Source organism: Alligator mississippiensis, chromosome 1, assembly GCF_030867095.1.
Source record: "Alligator mississippiensis isolate rAllMis1 chromosome 1, rAllMis1, whole genome shotgun sequence".
Lineage (NCBI taxonomy): Eukaryota > Metazoa > Chordata > Crocodylia > Alligatoridae > Alligator > Alligator mississippiensis.
The window spans coordinates 172,738,109-172,752,417 of record NC_081824.1 but is presented as its reverse complement, the minus strand read 5'-3'; the positions used below and the strand labels follow the sequence as shown (position 1 = coordinate 172,752,417).

The 14,309-nt window shown below is 42.0% G+C and overlaps 2 protein-coding genes across 4 annotated transcripts in view; one reads left to right on the top strand and one right to left on the bottom strand.

Annotated features, from left to right (window-relative positions):
- DAAM2 (dishevelled associated activator of morphogenesis 2) overlaps positions 1-4,359 on the bottom strand; it is a 308,724-nt gene extending 304,365 nt beyond the window's left edge. Inside the window, exons 1-2 of the mRNA XM_019483066.2 lie at positions 4,082-4,359; positions 2,426-2,583 (exon numbers count right to left, since the gene is read on the bottom strand). The gene's annotated coding sequence lies outside the window, so the exon portion shown is untranslated. The remainder of the gene's footprint in view (positions 1-2,425; positions 2,584-4,081) is intronic.
- A 119-nt stretch (positions 4,360-4,478) lies between these two features.
- The window catches only part of KIF6 (kinesin family member 6), a 436,353-nt gene continuing 426,522 nt past the window's right edge, over positions 4,479-14,309 (top strand). For all 3 annotated transcript variants that reach the window (XM_019483065.2, XM_059717038.1, XM_059717041.1), the window contains exons 1-3: positions 4,479-4,586; positions 5,511-5,617; positions 7,599-7,673. In XM_019483065.2, coding sequence (XP_019338610.1) covers positions 4,521-4,586; positions 5,511-5,617; positions 7,599-7,673 — 248 coding nt within the window. In that variant the 5' untranslated portion in view covers positions 4,479-4,520. The remainder of the gene's footprint in view (positions 4,587-5,510; positions 5,618-7,598; positions 7,674-14,309) is intronic.

Below are 14,309 nucleotides of genomic sequence, written 5' to 3'. Positions count from 1 at the left end.
TACAACCACCACTACTCCTACACATAAAACATTTATCTCTCTCTCAGCCTTTATTTGGCTAACCTAAATAAGCCAAGTTATTTTTGTTTTGTATGATAAGCTATCTATTTCCCCTATACAGGGATAACTTCATTCCATTTCTATTACACTAGGCCTCAGAAGCAGTTCTTCCCATATGATAGTGCAGCATTATATTGAAGATGCCTCTCGCTGTAGTGTCATCAGCAATTTTCATTGTCACTGTTCTACTTTTTGTGCCAATGTCACTAATAAAACTATTAAACAGGACTGGTCCCAAGTCACCCCTGAGGAACTCCACTAGTAATTTCCTTTAGCTCAGCATTCCCCCTTTCAACATTGTTCCATTAGTCAGTTCTTTATTTGTCTCTCAATTCTTCTCCTAATCCCTATCACTTTGATATTAGATAATGCCCTTGTGGTACTAGGTGAGATGCTTTACTGAATTTGCCAGAGATAAGATGTATTATTGTACTTTCTTTGCCTAGAAAACCAGTTATCTTTTCAAAGACATCAGGCTAGTCGTCCACAATTTATCTTTGATAAATCTACATTGTGCTTCATTCCATTTTCCACTCACTTCCCTATTTCTAATTAGTCTTTCCTTCAATATTGTCTTTAAAGCCTTACAAACTACTGAGATTAGACCAAAAAGGCTGGTAAATGTCTCAATCAATTTCTCTTTAAATACAGTTACTGTATTTGCTTCTCTTCAGTCATATGGTATTCACACCCAACTGATAATTTTTGTTTTAAATAATTGCTACTGGATGTGTGATTTCATGAGCCAATTTTTTCTGACTTCTGAGATGGAGGTTACTTGTTCTGCCTGACATGAAGGCATTAAGTTCTTCTCAGTTTTGCGCCCTGCTGAAATGTGGTACCTTCATTTCTATTCCTTCATTGCCACTAGCCATTCTGCCTCCATCCCTGTTCAGTATCATGGTCTTTATTGAAAACTGAGGCAATGTTTTCATTTAGCTTTTGGGATCCAACTATGGTAGATTATTTTTAATCTCTTCTCCATCCTCACTACATAGATGCCCTACTTCTTCTTTCTCTTGTTATCTATTTGACTGAAGAAGCCTTTCATATTTGTTTTACACTCCTTTACAGGGTCTAACTCAGCCACTCTTTTAGCAGTACTCATTTTATCCCACACTTCTTGACCTTGAAGATAACTTGGTTTGCTGATCAATATTTTTTCATTTTTATTCATTGGAGGCTCTCTAATTATTCTTAATGTTCTTTATTTCATGTATTTCCCCACTTGGTTTGGTCTGGAGCCATCTTTGGCTAGCCTTTTCTTGGGATAAAGTTCCAGGTAGTTTTACAACACTTTTGATTCATGAAATTCTAGGCAACCTCTACAAGTCTGTGAGTCCCTCAACCCAGCTGACTTCACTAACTAGCTCCTTTTATCAAAGGTTGCCTTTCTGGAATTAAGAATCCTTGTTACAGACCTTTATCATTTATTTTAACCAAACTAACTCAAGTCAAAATCACTTACCAAGACTATTTTCTATGATCATCTCTTTCACAATGTACTCCTTACTTAAAACTAAGTCTGAAACAGTATCACCTCTTGTTATTTTAGTGTATATTTGGTGAAGAAATATTAGCTATTGTACTCAGCAATAACTGGGCTCTACCATTATTAGTAGCATTTGTTCTTCATTCTGTAGCTGGGAAATGAAATAACCATTGACACAATTTCTGGTATTAGTCCATCTCTCTAATAACATTAGAGATCCCTATCTATTAATATGTAGCATCCAACTGGCTTCACCTTCATTTAGAAACAGCAAATGGAACTCTTTATTCTGTCTCTAGATGAAACTCAGAATTTTTAAGTCTGTTCCATATGTTTCCATGGGTTAATAAACATTTCTCTGGAAATAATTGGTTTTGAATTATTTTGGGTCACCCTGGAAGGGAAACATTTGGAAATGTGAAATAGCTGAAGTGCCTGGCTGGAAACTCTAGTGTCAATGATGTCTTGTATATACTTCATCATTCAGTTGGCCACTACCCAGTTGCTCCTGAATATGTGCGCGTGAGTGTGGTTTTTTTCTTTTTCCCAGTGTGTTTTTTAGTTATACTATCTTGGCATTTGCCTATCATTTATGAATTGAGTTTTTAGGGAACACTCCTTAAATATTATTGTTATACAAGAGATAGCTAATATCCAAATGTGATTATTTAATTAAGTATGACTATCGCATTACATACTACACCACAACCAATGCAATTTACCTAGTCAAAACTCTTGCAGCAAGTATCAGTATAGAATCTGTCATAAGGATGAAGGATGAACATAACTCCATCACATTTAATTTAGCTGTGCATACTAAACTAAAAGCTCTATCAAGAAAAAAATACACAGTTCAGAAAAAAACAAACTTACTGTAGTTCCAATCCAGGGTAAACTTCTCAGTTTATGGAAAACTTATTTCAGTTCAAGGTGTTGCTTTATTTCATTACAGCTCTTGTGGCAGCTGTTGTCCTGGGGTATCCTGTTCTTCTGTCCATGGTTTAGGAATGCTATCGTACGTAGACACAAGACTGATGGACACAATATAAAATTCTTACACTTGCATAAGGCCATGCTCGAATAACATAAGAATTTAATTTGCCCAACTCTGCTTAATGTGTCCCATAGTGCTAACAGCTAAAATAAATTCTTTTAGCTTAAGTGATAAAATCCTCCCGATCCAAACTGCAGGATCCTGAGTTCTATTCCATTGCCTCCGCAAACTGAGATATTTTAAATAACCACAGCTTGGTTGTAATATCCTGCAGAGACAACTTCATAGTTATCACAGATCAAACTATCACCATTTTTTTTCTCAGATGAATCCTATTCTTAATCCCCTTCCTCTGTCATAATGCTCTTTTATGTAACAGCCTAAAATTGCATTTGTTGTCTTTTTCTTTGCTTTGCAAACTCAGCTTTAATTTGGTTCTCTAAGAAATCAGTAATGTTTTCCATCTGAGTCAATTGATTACATTGCCCCCATTAACTTGTATAATTCTGCAACCAGTGTAATTACACAACTATACTTGTAGCTTTTCCAAGTCCCTTTTGGATAGTTGCTCAGTCTTTACAGGTGTCAGTTGTATTTTACACTTTAATAGGGGCTACATATCTAAGTACTACAATATACTGCTTCCTTCCTCTAAGAGACTGCTAGTGTAAGTAACCAATCTGACCAGATCTATAGCAAAATCTTACAGAATACCATTAACTCTGGCTTACTTTATTACACTGAGGTATCTTATTGCCCTTGTTTACCTAATTACTCTTCAGTCCTTACATCCCCCTGAGCTTTCACGGGGAGGGTGGCATATAAATCAAATTGGTGTGCCTCTGGCAGATGCTAGAAGCTATCATTTTCAACACTAGGTACCATAGTGGCTGCAGGATTAGCAACTGCAGGCATTTTAAAAAACAAAACAAAACATGAGTGATGTCCTCCAGCATTTCTCAACCTGTGGGTTGGGACCCAAAATAGGGTCGTAACAATAATATGAAAGGGTTGTGAACAAACTTTAAAATTAGATTCTTCTTTAAAGGAAAAAACAAAACAAAACAAAACATGGAAAACCGTGGCTTTTCCCTTGCAGGCTAGCAGAGCTCCAGTTTGCAAGGGGCTGCTTGGAGCCCCTCATGCCCTGCACACCCACCCCCTGCCCCACACTGGGTAGCAGGGGCCTAGGAGTGGGGGACAGCGGATTGGGAGTAGGGTGGCCATCAGAGAGGACAGTCTAGTTGTCCTGTGTCCTCTATTGATACAAAACCGGACCCCTTTACGTCCTCTGTTTTTCTCTTGAAGACAAAAACAGAGGACATAAAGGCATCGGGTTTTGTATTAATAGAGGACAGAGGAGCAGAAAACTGGAATGTCCTCTGTGTTAGCCACCCTAGTTGTGAGTGAGGGCACTGGGTCAGGACTGGCCATTGTTAACAAATGGGTCCTGGTACAAAAAAGTTTGAAAACCACTGTCCTAAACTCAGGGGTGACTCTTGGTTGGCGTTAGGCTGAGCCTTTCTCTTTCTGACCTGTAGAGCTCTGCTTCCAGTCTTTCTCTGCAACTCCAGCTAGAAGAGGCTTGTAATGCGAAGGAAAGCGGAGGCTGTCATATAAACAGCCCCACGACCTCGGAGCAACACCAGGTCGCAGGAGAGGTGGCAGGCCAGCTGGCGACGCAGCACGACTCCTTGCACCTGCCAGGGCATTGCCCTCTACCCCTCTGCAGCCCGCCCCGACACAGCCAGGGGCTGGGGCAGCGCCACTGCCCTCTGTGCTGCAAGACAGGGACAGCAGAAGTGCCCAGGAAGCAGGGCCATATTCCAGCCCCCTTCGTTCTCCTCTGACTGCGCACGCGCAGCGCGCCGAACGCCACTCTCCCGTCCCCTCGAGGTGCGGTGCATGCTGGGTCGCGTCCCGTGGTTACCGTTGCTATGCGGGGCCTAGCGCCCCCCCGCAACCAGACTCGCGATGGGGAAGCAAACCATCCCCATCTACGCCCGGGTGAAGCCGCTGGCGCGGCGGCAGCGGGCGGGGGTAGGCGCCCCAAGGGCTGCGGGCATGCCGGGGGCGAGGGGGGCTTGCGCAGGCGGCTTCTTGTGCCCTCGCAGGTGGCCCGCGCGTGTGCAACTGTGCGTGCAGTTCCCGTGCGTGCAGGCGTGCGTATCTGCATGTGCATGTACATGCATGTGCATGTCTGTGCGTGTGCACCCGTGCATATCTCTGTGTGTGCACATGTGCATGGAGGTGCACATGGGCACGTGTACCAGCTTGCACGGGTGCGTGGATGAGTGCACCTTTGTGCGGATCTGCACGTGTGTGCATGAGGGTGCATGTTTGCATGTGTGCCTGTGTAGGTGTGCATCCATGTGTGTATGTCATCTCATGTCTGGTGAAGGTATAGCATGGTGGTTCTTAGCCAGGGCATCCTGAGGTGCTAGGAGATGCTTTTTAAGGGAGCCTCTGCACGGAGGGAGAAGCGGGTGTACGAGTTTACAGGCCATTGCTGCCTGGCCACTGGCCCCCCTGTTGCCCAGCCCCTCTCAAAGGAGCTTCAACCATGAGAAGCCTTCAGAGATTTCCCCCACTGCCATACAGCAGCCCCTTTAAATATATCGTTGTTGAAATGGGGTGCTGCTCGGTTCACACAAGTGATGGAAGGGCGCTGCCACTGAAACAAGGGGTGCCTCAAGTCTAAAAAGTGTGAAACCCACTGGTGGAATGGGTGGAAGGAAATTGATTGCTTTACCCAGCTAGGAAATGTCCCTGTGCTCTCGCTTTGATAGCCGTGGGATTCTGGTTGGTCAGAGGTGGACTGACCGCAGAAGCGACGACATTCCCTGAAATCCCTACCTGGCACCTGAGCGAGAAGATGCAGTTTGGGTAAATCAAGGGAATGGGGCCCAAGCCCCTGTTCCTCTGGTGAAGCCTCCATGGTTAATCCTTATCTGCATTTTGTAGATTTATTCCATTGAAGAAGATAGATCCGCATCCAGTTTACAGATTATTGTGCCACGTGATTTGGCAGATGGATTTGTCAATAATAAGCGAGAGAGTTACAAGTTCAAGTAAGTTGCCTTTCCTTCAATTTTTTTTCTTTGTGCATTTTATTTGATATATTTAGTAATAGTCTGTCTGATTATTTGTCTATTTGATATATTTAGTAATAGTTTTCATACAGAACTTTTAATAATAGGAATTGTCTAGTGCTACAGCCTATTGCACTGCATCCCCTAGGTGACTTCCTGCCCCTGGGCAGGGGGCTGGACTTGATGATCTTCAAGGTCCTTTCCAGCCCTAACATCTATGAAATCTATAATTTCACTATAAATCTGAAAGAAATTGATAGCCAAATTTGTCTTTCTTGTGCAGTTGTTGGATAACTTTGAGGTAAAATGTCAGAACCCTGTCTTCAGGACGGCACTTGCTATTGGTATTGTATACGGTTGGGGTACTGAATGGAAACAATTCGCCTTAAGCACACCATTTTGTCAGTGCTGTGATAGTAGCAACCCTAAAACTGATTAGTACCTCTCATTTTAAAACTAATGGTCTCAGAGAAGCTATTAGAAGCCTTGAAAGTGGGAAGAGATAACAGCCACGAAATCCAGTAAGTTCCTGTCATTTTCAAGGTTCCTAATAGTTGCCATTTGACAACTTCTTCTTTGATGTAGGTAAAGCCTGCTGTTAGTTCAAGATTAGAGAGTGAGGTTGAAAGATGCTAAGCACTTAGTTTACTTATTTAACCAACATGCTGATAAACAGAGTTTATTGCAATTTAAGCAATAAGCAACAAATTAAGACTGGTAGTGACAAATCATGTAGTAAGGAATGTATGCCCTTATCTGTTGTGCATATAAGCAAAGAAGTAAACATAAACTGTTTATGAATGTTTGGAGCGTCTCTCGCTTTCAAAGTTAAGAATTTACTATTTTCTTTTTTAAATAACAATACAATCTTTAAACCTTGGGTTTGATTGTTCTTTGCCCCTGTCGAATAGTGCTCCAGATAAATAAACATCTGTAGTTCAGACTGATGTCATTGCATGCACTCTAATTAAACCCTTTCTCTTTTGAGACTAAAGAGTAGTCCTCTTCACTAGAGTAATGTGCAACATCAACTTGGATTACAGATGTCCAAGCCAGCTGTAATGGATTCTGACGTTTTCTCTGACTTCATCATTCTTGTAAAAGTCTGTAAAAAAGCATTCTAATAAATGTTGAGCATGGTGATCTCTATGGATATTTTCTTTCTCCCAGTCTCTTACAATAAAACTATGCATATGAAAGAAACTATTTGGCAAATACCTTCTTCTTAAAACTCAGTTTTCTTCCCTATGCCTCTATACCTTGTCACCTTTGGCTCTTATCCTGCAATCCTATTCTGCTATGGGTGGCATAACTGATATCAGACAAAATCCGTAGAAGTGCTCAGATGAATAATGGTTTTCAGGATAGCGGCATGTGTTGCAACATCTCTCAATGGTTCCAAATATATTGTATTTGAGTGAAGCACTGTATACTGTATGAACTTTGAGACAGGGACATTGTCTTTTTTTTATGCGTCCTGTGTAGTGTTTCGTAACCTTAATGTCAGATAAAACAAATAAATGCTTTGATTTTTTTTAAAAATTGTTAATATTGATTACAATAAGTTTTAGTTGCTTTACCATCATGCAACGGTTGGGAATCTGAATGTACTTTTTTAATGCTCTGTAATTTATTTGTCTAGTTTTCTATGTGTTGCCAGTTCCAAACACTGTTTCCTTTGATAGCTGTAAAAATACAGTTTATTTTCGCCCCTAAACTACATCATTTTATCAGAGGATTTTATTGTACAGATCTTGTCAAAGAAGTACTTTGTATTTACAATCTATTTGTATACAATAACACAACAGCACACTGTGATTAGAATACAGGGAAAACATTGTACTACATTGCGTAAGCCCAACGATGTAAACATTGACTATTTACAAACAGAAAAACAAAATACATGATTCAAGTAGTGTTTAAATAGCCTGCGTGATCAATATTGGTTTCTTATTTGCAGATTTCAGAAAATTTTTGATCAGGAGACAAAGCAAGATGACATTTTTGAAAATATTGCTAAACCAGTGGCAGAATGGTAGGTGTTTAACCTCGTAAATAACTACTAGTCATGTGTGTGGTAATTTTTATACCATTTGGAAACAACCTGATTATCATTTGTTTTGTTACTTTGAAACTGGACCCTGCTTTTATTGTCTAAATCATGATCTATCTGTATCAAGTGGTTATAGAAGAACCCCATGAGAGTTTTGCTTTTGGAGGGCTCTATCATTAACTCCTAAATTAGCTTCTAAATTCACCTGCTTTTCTGAAGTAATATGGGAGACATAGAAATTTATATTTGGTTAGTTTTGCCATTTCCACTGATTTCTCTTCTTTCGTCCTTTAGAAAGGGTGTAATTCCTGTTGAAGAAATGTTTGAGAGAATTTAACTTCACTGTTTGGTTTTTATGAATTTAGGAACAGTCATATATGGACATCTTTATTGTGAAGATGGCCTCCAGCTTTGCTCTTACTTTCAGCTGAACTTCATGCGTGACAGTGGTGGTGTTAGCAATGTTATCTGTCTTTTTCCCATAATAATTAAAGAATGCTAACATTCTCGAACCAAGCTCCCAAATCTTAAAAATTCCATGTGTTATAGAACCACTCTTTAGTTTGAAAACTGTTGTGATTATGGAGGGATTTTCTGCTTTTTTTAATTTTCATTGTTCAGTTTATGGTACTGTGGCTAATACAATCAATACCTGATATCCATCACAGTGAAAGAAACAAGAGCCCTGTCTGCTCTTGCCTTATTTTTCTTTAATCTTGTTCACTGCATGGAATCCAAATTCTCCAGTGAATGAAATATTACTTCACACTCCTTCCTCATTCACAATCACATTAATTTTACCTGTAGGGCATTATGTTGCAAGAATAATGAGTCTGAGGTCAAGTAATTAGAAATGGTATAAAAGGCATGTGCTGAAGTGACATAGGAAGCTTGTGCAGGCTGCAGAAAATATCACTGTACCTTCATATATTTTGATATGATTTCAGATGCATTTATGAAGCATCATGGAACAGTTTACTGTACTATCATGGTTATGTTAATAACATAAAATAGAGTTATTTAAAGTTTGGACACGTATTTTTGTAAAAAGAAAAATAACAATTGAGGCAAGAAAACTTGCAAAATACCATGCTATAGGCTGGAGAACATTTTACCCATCCACAAGTTCTCTGTTGAACAGGTGGATTTGTAATTTAGCTGTTAGAAGACAGATTTCTGTTGCCCATACCCATGTGTAAGAGCTAGGAGGAAGATCCAATAAAGGAGTTAGGTGCTTAAGTTTTAGGCTTCTGGTCCACAGAGTGAAATATTTAACTCTGGGACATGGGGAAAGTTAAGTCACCTCAGTATGGAATCCAAACCAGGCAGTATACCGGTACCCAGCGAGACTTTTCCAATAGGAAATCCTGATTACAGGGTGTCTTAAACCCTGTTCTCTTTAGAGCTTGAACGCCTAATTCAGGCCTTCAGAAAGGCACCTCTGATCACTTAGGATCCACAGCTTGGGATCTTCTCTTGAAGGTGGGTTTTTTGTAGCAAGGAAGGCAGGATTTTCTCTCTTCTTTTAAAATGTGCTACTGGAATTGGAGGTGCCCATTGTATTCTGTAATAGCTCAGTTACCAGACCACTGGTCAACTCATTGTGAGACCTTGGTTTAATTGCCTTTTCAGCCAGAGGCATCTCATACTCGTATCTCCCACCTCTTGTAAAAGTGCCCTAACAACTGCCTATAGATTAAGCTGGGGGGAGAGGAGGGCTGGAATAACAGCAGTCTCCATGCCTTCTATTGAAGTTGTTCTCCTGTGCAGCGAAAAACAGTTTAAGATTTATTAGACCAAAGATGGGCAGCATGATTGTATTTTAGCAGGATTGTGGCTAGGGCATTTCCTCAGGTGGAAGGAGTCCTTGGTTTCGTTCCAAGGACTGTTCGGGACTGTTTTGTGTTGTGACTAGCAACTGTTTAATGTAAAGTAGATGTAGGTTTGACATTCCCCAGGTTAAAGTGAAAATTTAATAATGAGCTCCCACTATCTAGGTGAATTCTCTAGCCCAGGGCTGTCCAATTTCTAAGTGGCTTAGGGCTGCATGCCCCTCAAGGCACACTACTAGCAAGGGCCACATCAACGGGGGGACCATGAGTCCTAGGTTCTGCACCTCCTTTCCTGCTATGCACTGCATGCCCAGGCACCCCACTGCTGCACTGTGCACCACCCCTCACCTTTGCACCATGCACCTGAGTGCTCCCCGGCTGCATCACAGGCACTGTCACTGTACCGCATGATGCAGTGTACTTCCCCAGTGCACCAGGCACCTGGGCATCCTGACTTGCACTTAGCTTCCTAGCCACTAGCTCCCCTATTGCACCATGCCACTCAGATATCTTGGTCTGTAGGCTCCCCTAGCATTGCAGGATGTGCTGTCCTGCACCACCCTGGGGCAGAAATGGGGACAGAAAGGGGAAGCTAGAGGGAGCAGGAGCCCCCAAGTGCTGCTGCACGTGTAGCAATGGCAGAAGCAGCAGCCAGGTGGGAGCCTGAGAGGCCAGTTTAACCTCACGTGCAGCCTACAGAGCACCAGTTGGACTGCTGCTCTAGCCAGTGGTTCCCAACTGGTGGGCTGCATCCTGCAAGTGGGTCATAAGGACAGCTCTTGGAGGGGAACCTCAGCCAAATTTTCCAGGCACCATGCTGCTCCATGTGTGCTAGCCCTGGCACAGGAAACAGCATAATCCCTTATTTTAATTCTTCTGATAGACTGATTAGCTCTGCTGCAAGGTGGGGCTAATTAATTCTGGTGCAGCACTGTGCAAATGCACTTATGTCACTCTTGGTGCTTGAGGTAATGTGCAAAGAACTGGTTGGTGTTGGGCATGTGGGGTGGCTGGTGGTTAGGGGGAATGACTGAGTGTTGGAGGTGAGCTGGGAACTGGGGGAGGTTAGATGTTGTAGGCTGGGATTGGAGGGGTGCAGGGAAGATCAGCCATGGGGCTGTACAGAGGTTTGGAGGTGGACCACAGAATTGGAATTGTTGAAAACTACTACTCTAGCCACTTGTCCATCATGAAAAGGTGGGCATTCCTATCAGCACCATCACCACTGCTAGCCATCTTATCAAAGAAATTGGCTGCCACTATACTGTGAGGAACCTAGTTCTGTTGGTTAGGGTAGGCATTACATTATTTAAGTATTTGTATCAGATTTGGCTGCTTCAGAGGGCTAAGACCAAGTAACTTCTATGTTTTGGTTCTTGGTCAAGTTTAAGCAGTGGTCTTGAACAGTTCTTGGTATGGGGACTTTTAGTTCCCTAATATATTTTAAAATCAAACAGAAAGGTATCTGCTGAGTTCAGCTGTGTTCAGAATTAGACAGCAGTTGACCTGGGTTTTTGAGTTGCAATTTCAGATTTAAGCCTCTAAGCTCCACTTAAACAGTTAAGTACCTAAAACAGGACTTAATTAGATCAACCCTGAGCTCTTTAGACAGAGAATTTTCATTCTACCCATTTATGCAGGCAATGAAAGGTTGCTGCAGTGGTTTAATGCTTCCATTAGGGGGATCTTTATTCAAGAAAATTTATTTAATTCCACCAAGTTTCACCATATTGCTTTCAATGTAATACAGTGTATATGTTGAAACTCTTTTTTACTGTGGTAGTGTAGATGTGTTTCTCTGTGAAATCTTTCTAACTAAAATTTCAATTTAGCTGCAAGGCAAGTCAGCTCCTATGCTTTATTTTAAATAAGTTCTGACTTGTAATGACATTTTCAGAGAAGACATTTTTTGATAAATTGGATGAATGTGAACACTATCTGGCAAGCAGAGGGTTAAAAACCTCTTGGAGCTTGGAGGAGGGCTTGGGGCTGAATTATTCTGAATTATCAGTATAATTCAGCACTGGTTATTAGAGCTATCTGGAAGCTGATGGCCAGTTTGGGTTAGGTGCCTATTTCCTCTCAAAATCTGGTCCTTTATCTTTAAAAGGTAAAGGCCAAATTATATACTTAGTCCAATCAATAGTGTCTGATTTCCCTCTTTGATTATTATTAAGGTGATTAAAACTTAAAATGGTTTTCATATGGTTAAATTCAAACTTTCATTGGTAAAACTACAGAAATTTTTAAAGTTTTTTTAATTATGTTTTCATTGTGACAGTCAGTTAGTTACCTGAACAATTTTATTTTGTAAGCAACCAAAACTTTTACCACCTACTCTCAACTCTCCCACACCAACCACAACAGCAAAAGTACTCATGTATTCTTACTCGTTAGATCTTTTAAATTTGTGCCCCCATCCCTGTTTGTACTGATTTAATTTTATGTCACCCTTTAATCAGCATATCAAAATAATTTTCCATTGTGGGAAAAGCCCATGATCCTTCATAACAAACATGTTTCCACTGTTACAAAAAATAGTTGACATTCTCACTGGGCAGAAAAAATATATATTGAAAGCTCTAGTGTATGTCTGTCTGAAAAGGAGTTTTTTTACTAATGAACAGATTTTGCTTGTGTGTTGCCATGGAAGGTAAAACAGGAGAAGACTATCAATGAAAGAGTTCAGCAACCCTGTGCTGATTGTCTTATTCAGGGATCCTGGTTTTCTTTGTTGAAAAATCACAAATTCTTTGAAAAAAAATTGCAAAATCTCTGATTTAAACCCCCCCCAAATCTGCGATTAAAATGAAATGCCACTGTATATATAGGTGTCAGCTGAAAACAATGTTTTATTGATATATTTACAATTTTAAAGCAAGCTGGAAGCCTATCAGTGCCTCAGTCACTGTAATAAAATAAATTCAAAATACCTATAAATTTTGGCGTTTGATTTTTGGGTTTCTTATCATGGAAAACCAGAGCTCCCCCTGCCCCCTTTGCTCACCAGGATGCAGGTCCAGGCTTCTCCTGCCCCACCTCTCCAGCCCTGCCAGTGCTCCTAACTCCTCACCCACAACTCCCTACCTCCCCCAGCCATGCCAGAGTGGGCCTTCAGCTGCCAGAGCTATGGGGCCAGGGACCTGGGTCTGCAGCCCTTTACTCCCCAAAGCAGTGCACAACCCTCAGCTGCTGCCTGCAGGAGCCAGGAGGCAGGACCCAGCCCAGCAGGGCTGGGTGGGAAGGCTTGTGCCACCACTGGGAGCTCTGTGCCACCATGGCAAGGCACCCCCTGCCCACCTGGAGCAGTGAGGGGCACAACTCCATGCAGCCACCCCTGCTGCTGCTGGGTGGGTAGGGGGCATCTCACCATGGTGGTGCAGGGCTTGCAGCAGCGGCACTGAACTTTCCCGCCCTGCTCTGCCTTGCTGTGCTGGGTCTCACCTGCTGGGCTGTGGAGGCCCCAGCAGGGTGGGGAGCCCAAACCTGCAGCGGGCAGCTTGCATTTGCCCCTGCCCCGTACACAAATTTGGGGGTCACATGCCCTCCATGCCATCCTGGGAGTATGCGCAGCAGCAGGGAGCCAGCCCCTCCTGCCCCCTGGATGAGCCACCTGTAGCTCCTTCCCACCCCTACCTGTACCCTGTGGCTGCACATGGCCCTGGGCCCCAACCCCCACGCACCACTCCTGCTGGGCAGCATCCCTAGCCCCAGGCCTGCTGAACTCCCTCTCCCTCACTATGGAGGTTCAATTACTTTTCCTCTCTACTTACCTGAGGGAGCTGCTCTCCAGACTGCCTAGCAGCCATGTGCATGTGTGCGTGGACATATTCACATGGTGCCCCCTCCCTGACTGCCCTTCTCCCACTCTCCCCAGCCCCTTGCAGGCTGGAACTCAGCCAGCCTGCAAGGGGCAACCCACTGTTCCCCATTTTTTTCCTCCTTTAAAGGAGACAATCTGGATTTTTCTCCTTAAAATGAGGAAATCTAGGTTTTACTACTTTTCCATAGCAGATGGACAACCCGGATCCTTGCTCATAATTGTGTGAAAATTTGATTGAGCATTTGAAATTGGTAAAAGAAAATCTTGGACGTTGTCACAACTGGAAACAGTAATAGAAATATAGCACAGGGATGATTCTGTGATGTCTCCCATGTGTTTCTAGTTCAATGAAGACTGGGCTTGCTTTCATATTTTTTTATTTTTAATGTAAATCCATTTTATCTGGCATTAGTCTTTTCCTTTTCACTTCCAAATCCAGTCTCCTTGTGAAATTGCCTGTCATCGCAAATACTCTCTCAGTTCTATTTGCTGTTTTAGTTAAACTGGACAGTCTCCAAGACATGGAGTTTATTTGATTTGACTGTTTTGTGCAAGACCATATTAACTTATAATTTAGATAACAGTTATTTTGATGTCAGAGACCTGACACATTATCAAAAAACTCAGTATACTGCTGTAACATTAATAGGGGTATAGGTTGTAGCTGTGTTGGTCTAAGGACACAGGCAGACAGATTTACCCAAAGAATGTTGTCTGGCTGTAACATGAAAGAGTTCGGAAAAATCCATTATAGCCTTCATTGGTGACCTGCCTCTCTAAGGCACAATGGCATCACTGTAGTATCTAAAAAAGATCTAGGGCAAAATCCCCACTGGAGTCAAGAAGACTATTGCCATTGATTCTAGTAGGACCAAGATTTCTCCCTTAGATTCTTAGGGCCATTCTCATTGTCCTTTAGCTAGCTGTAGAAGTAGCATATATGCATAGCTTGCAATTCTGTTA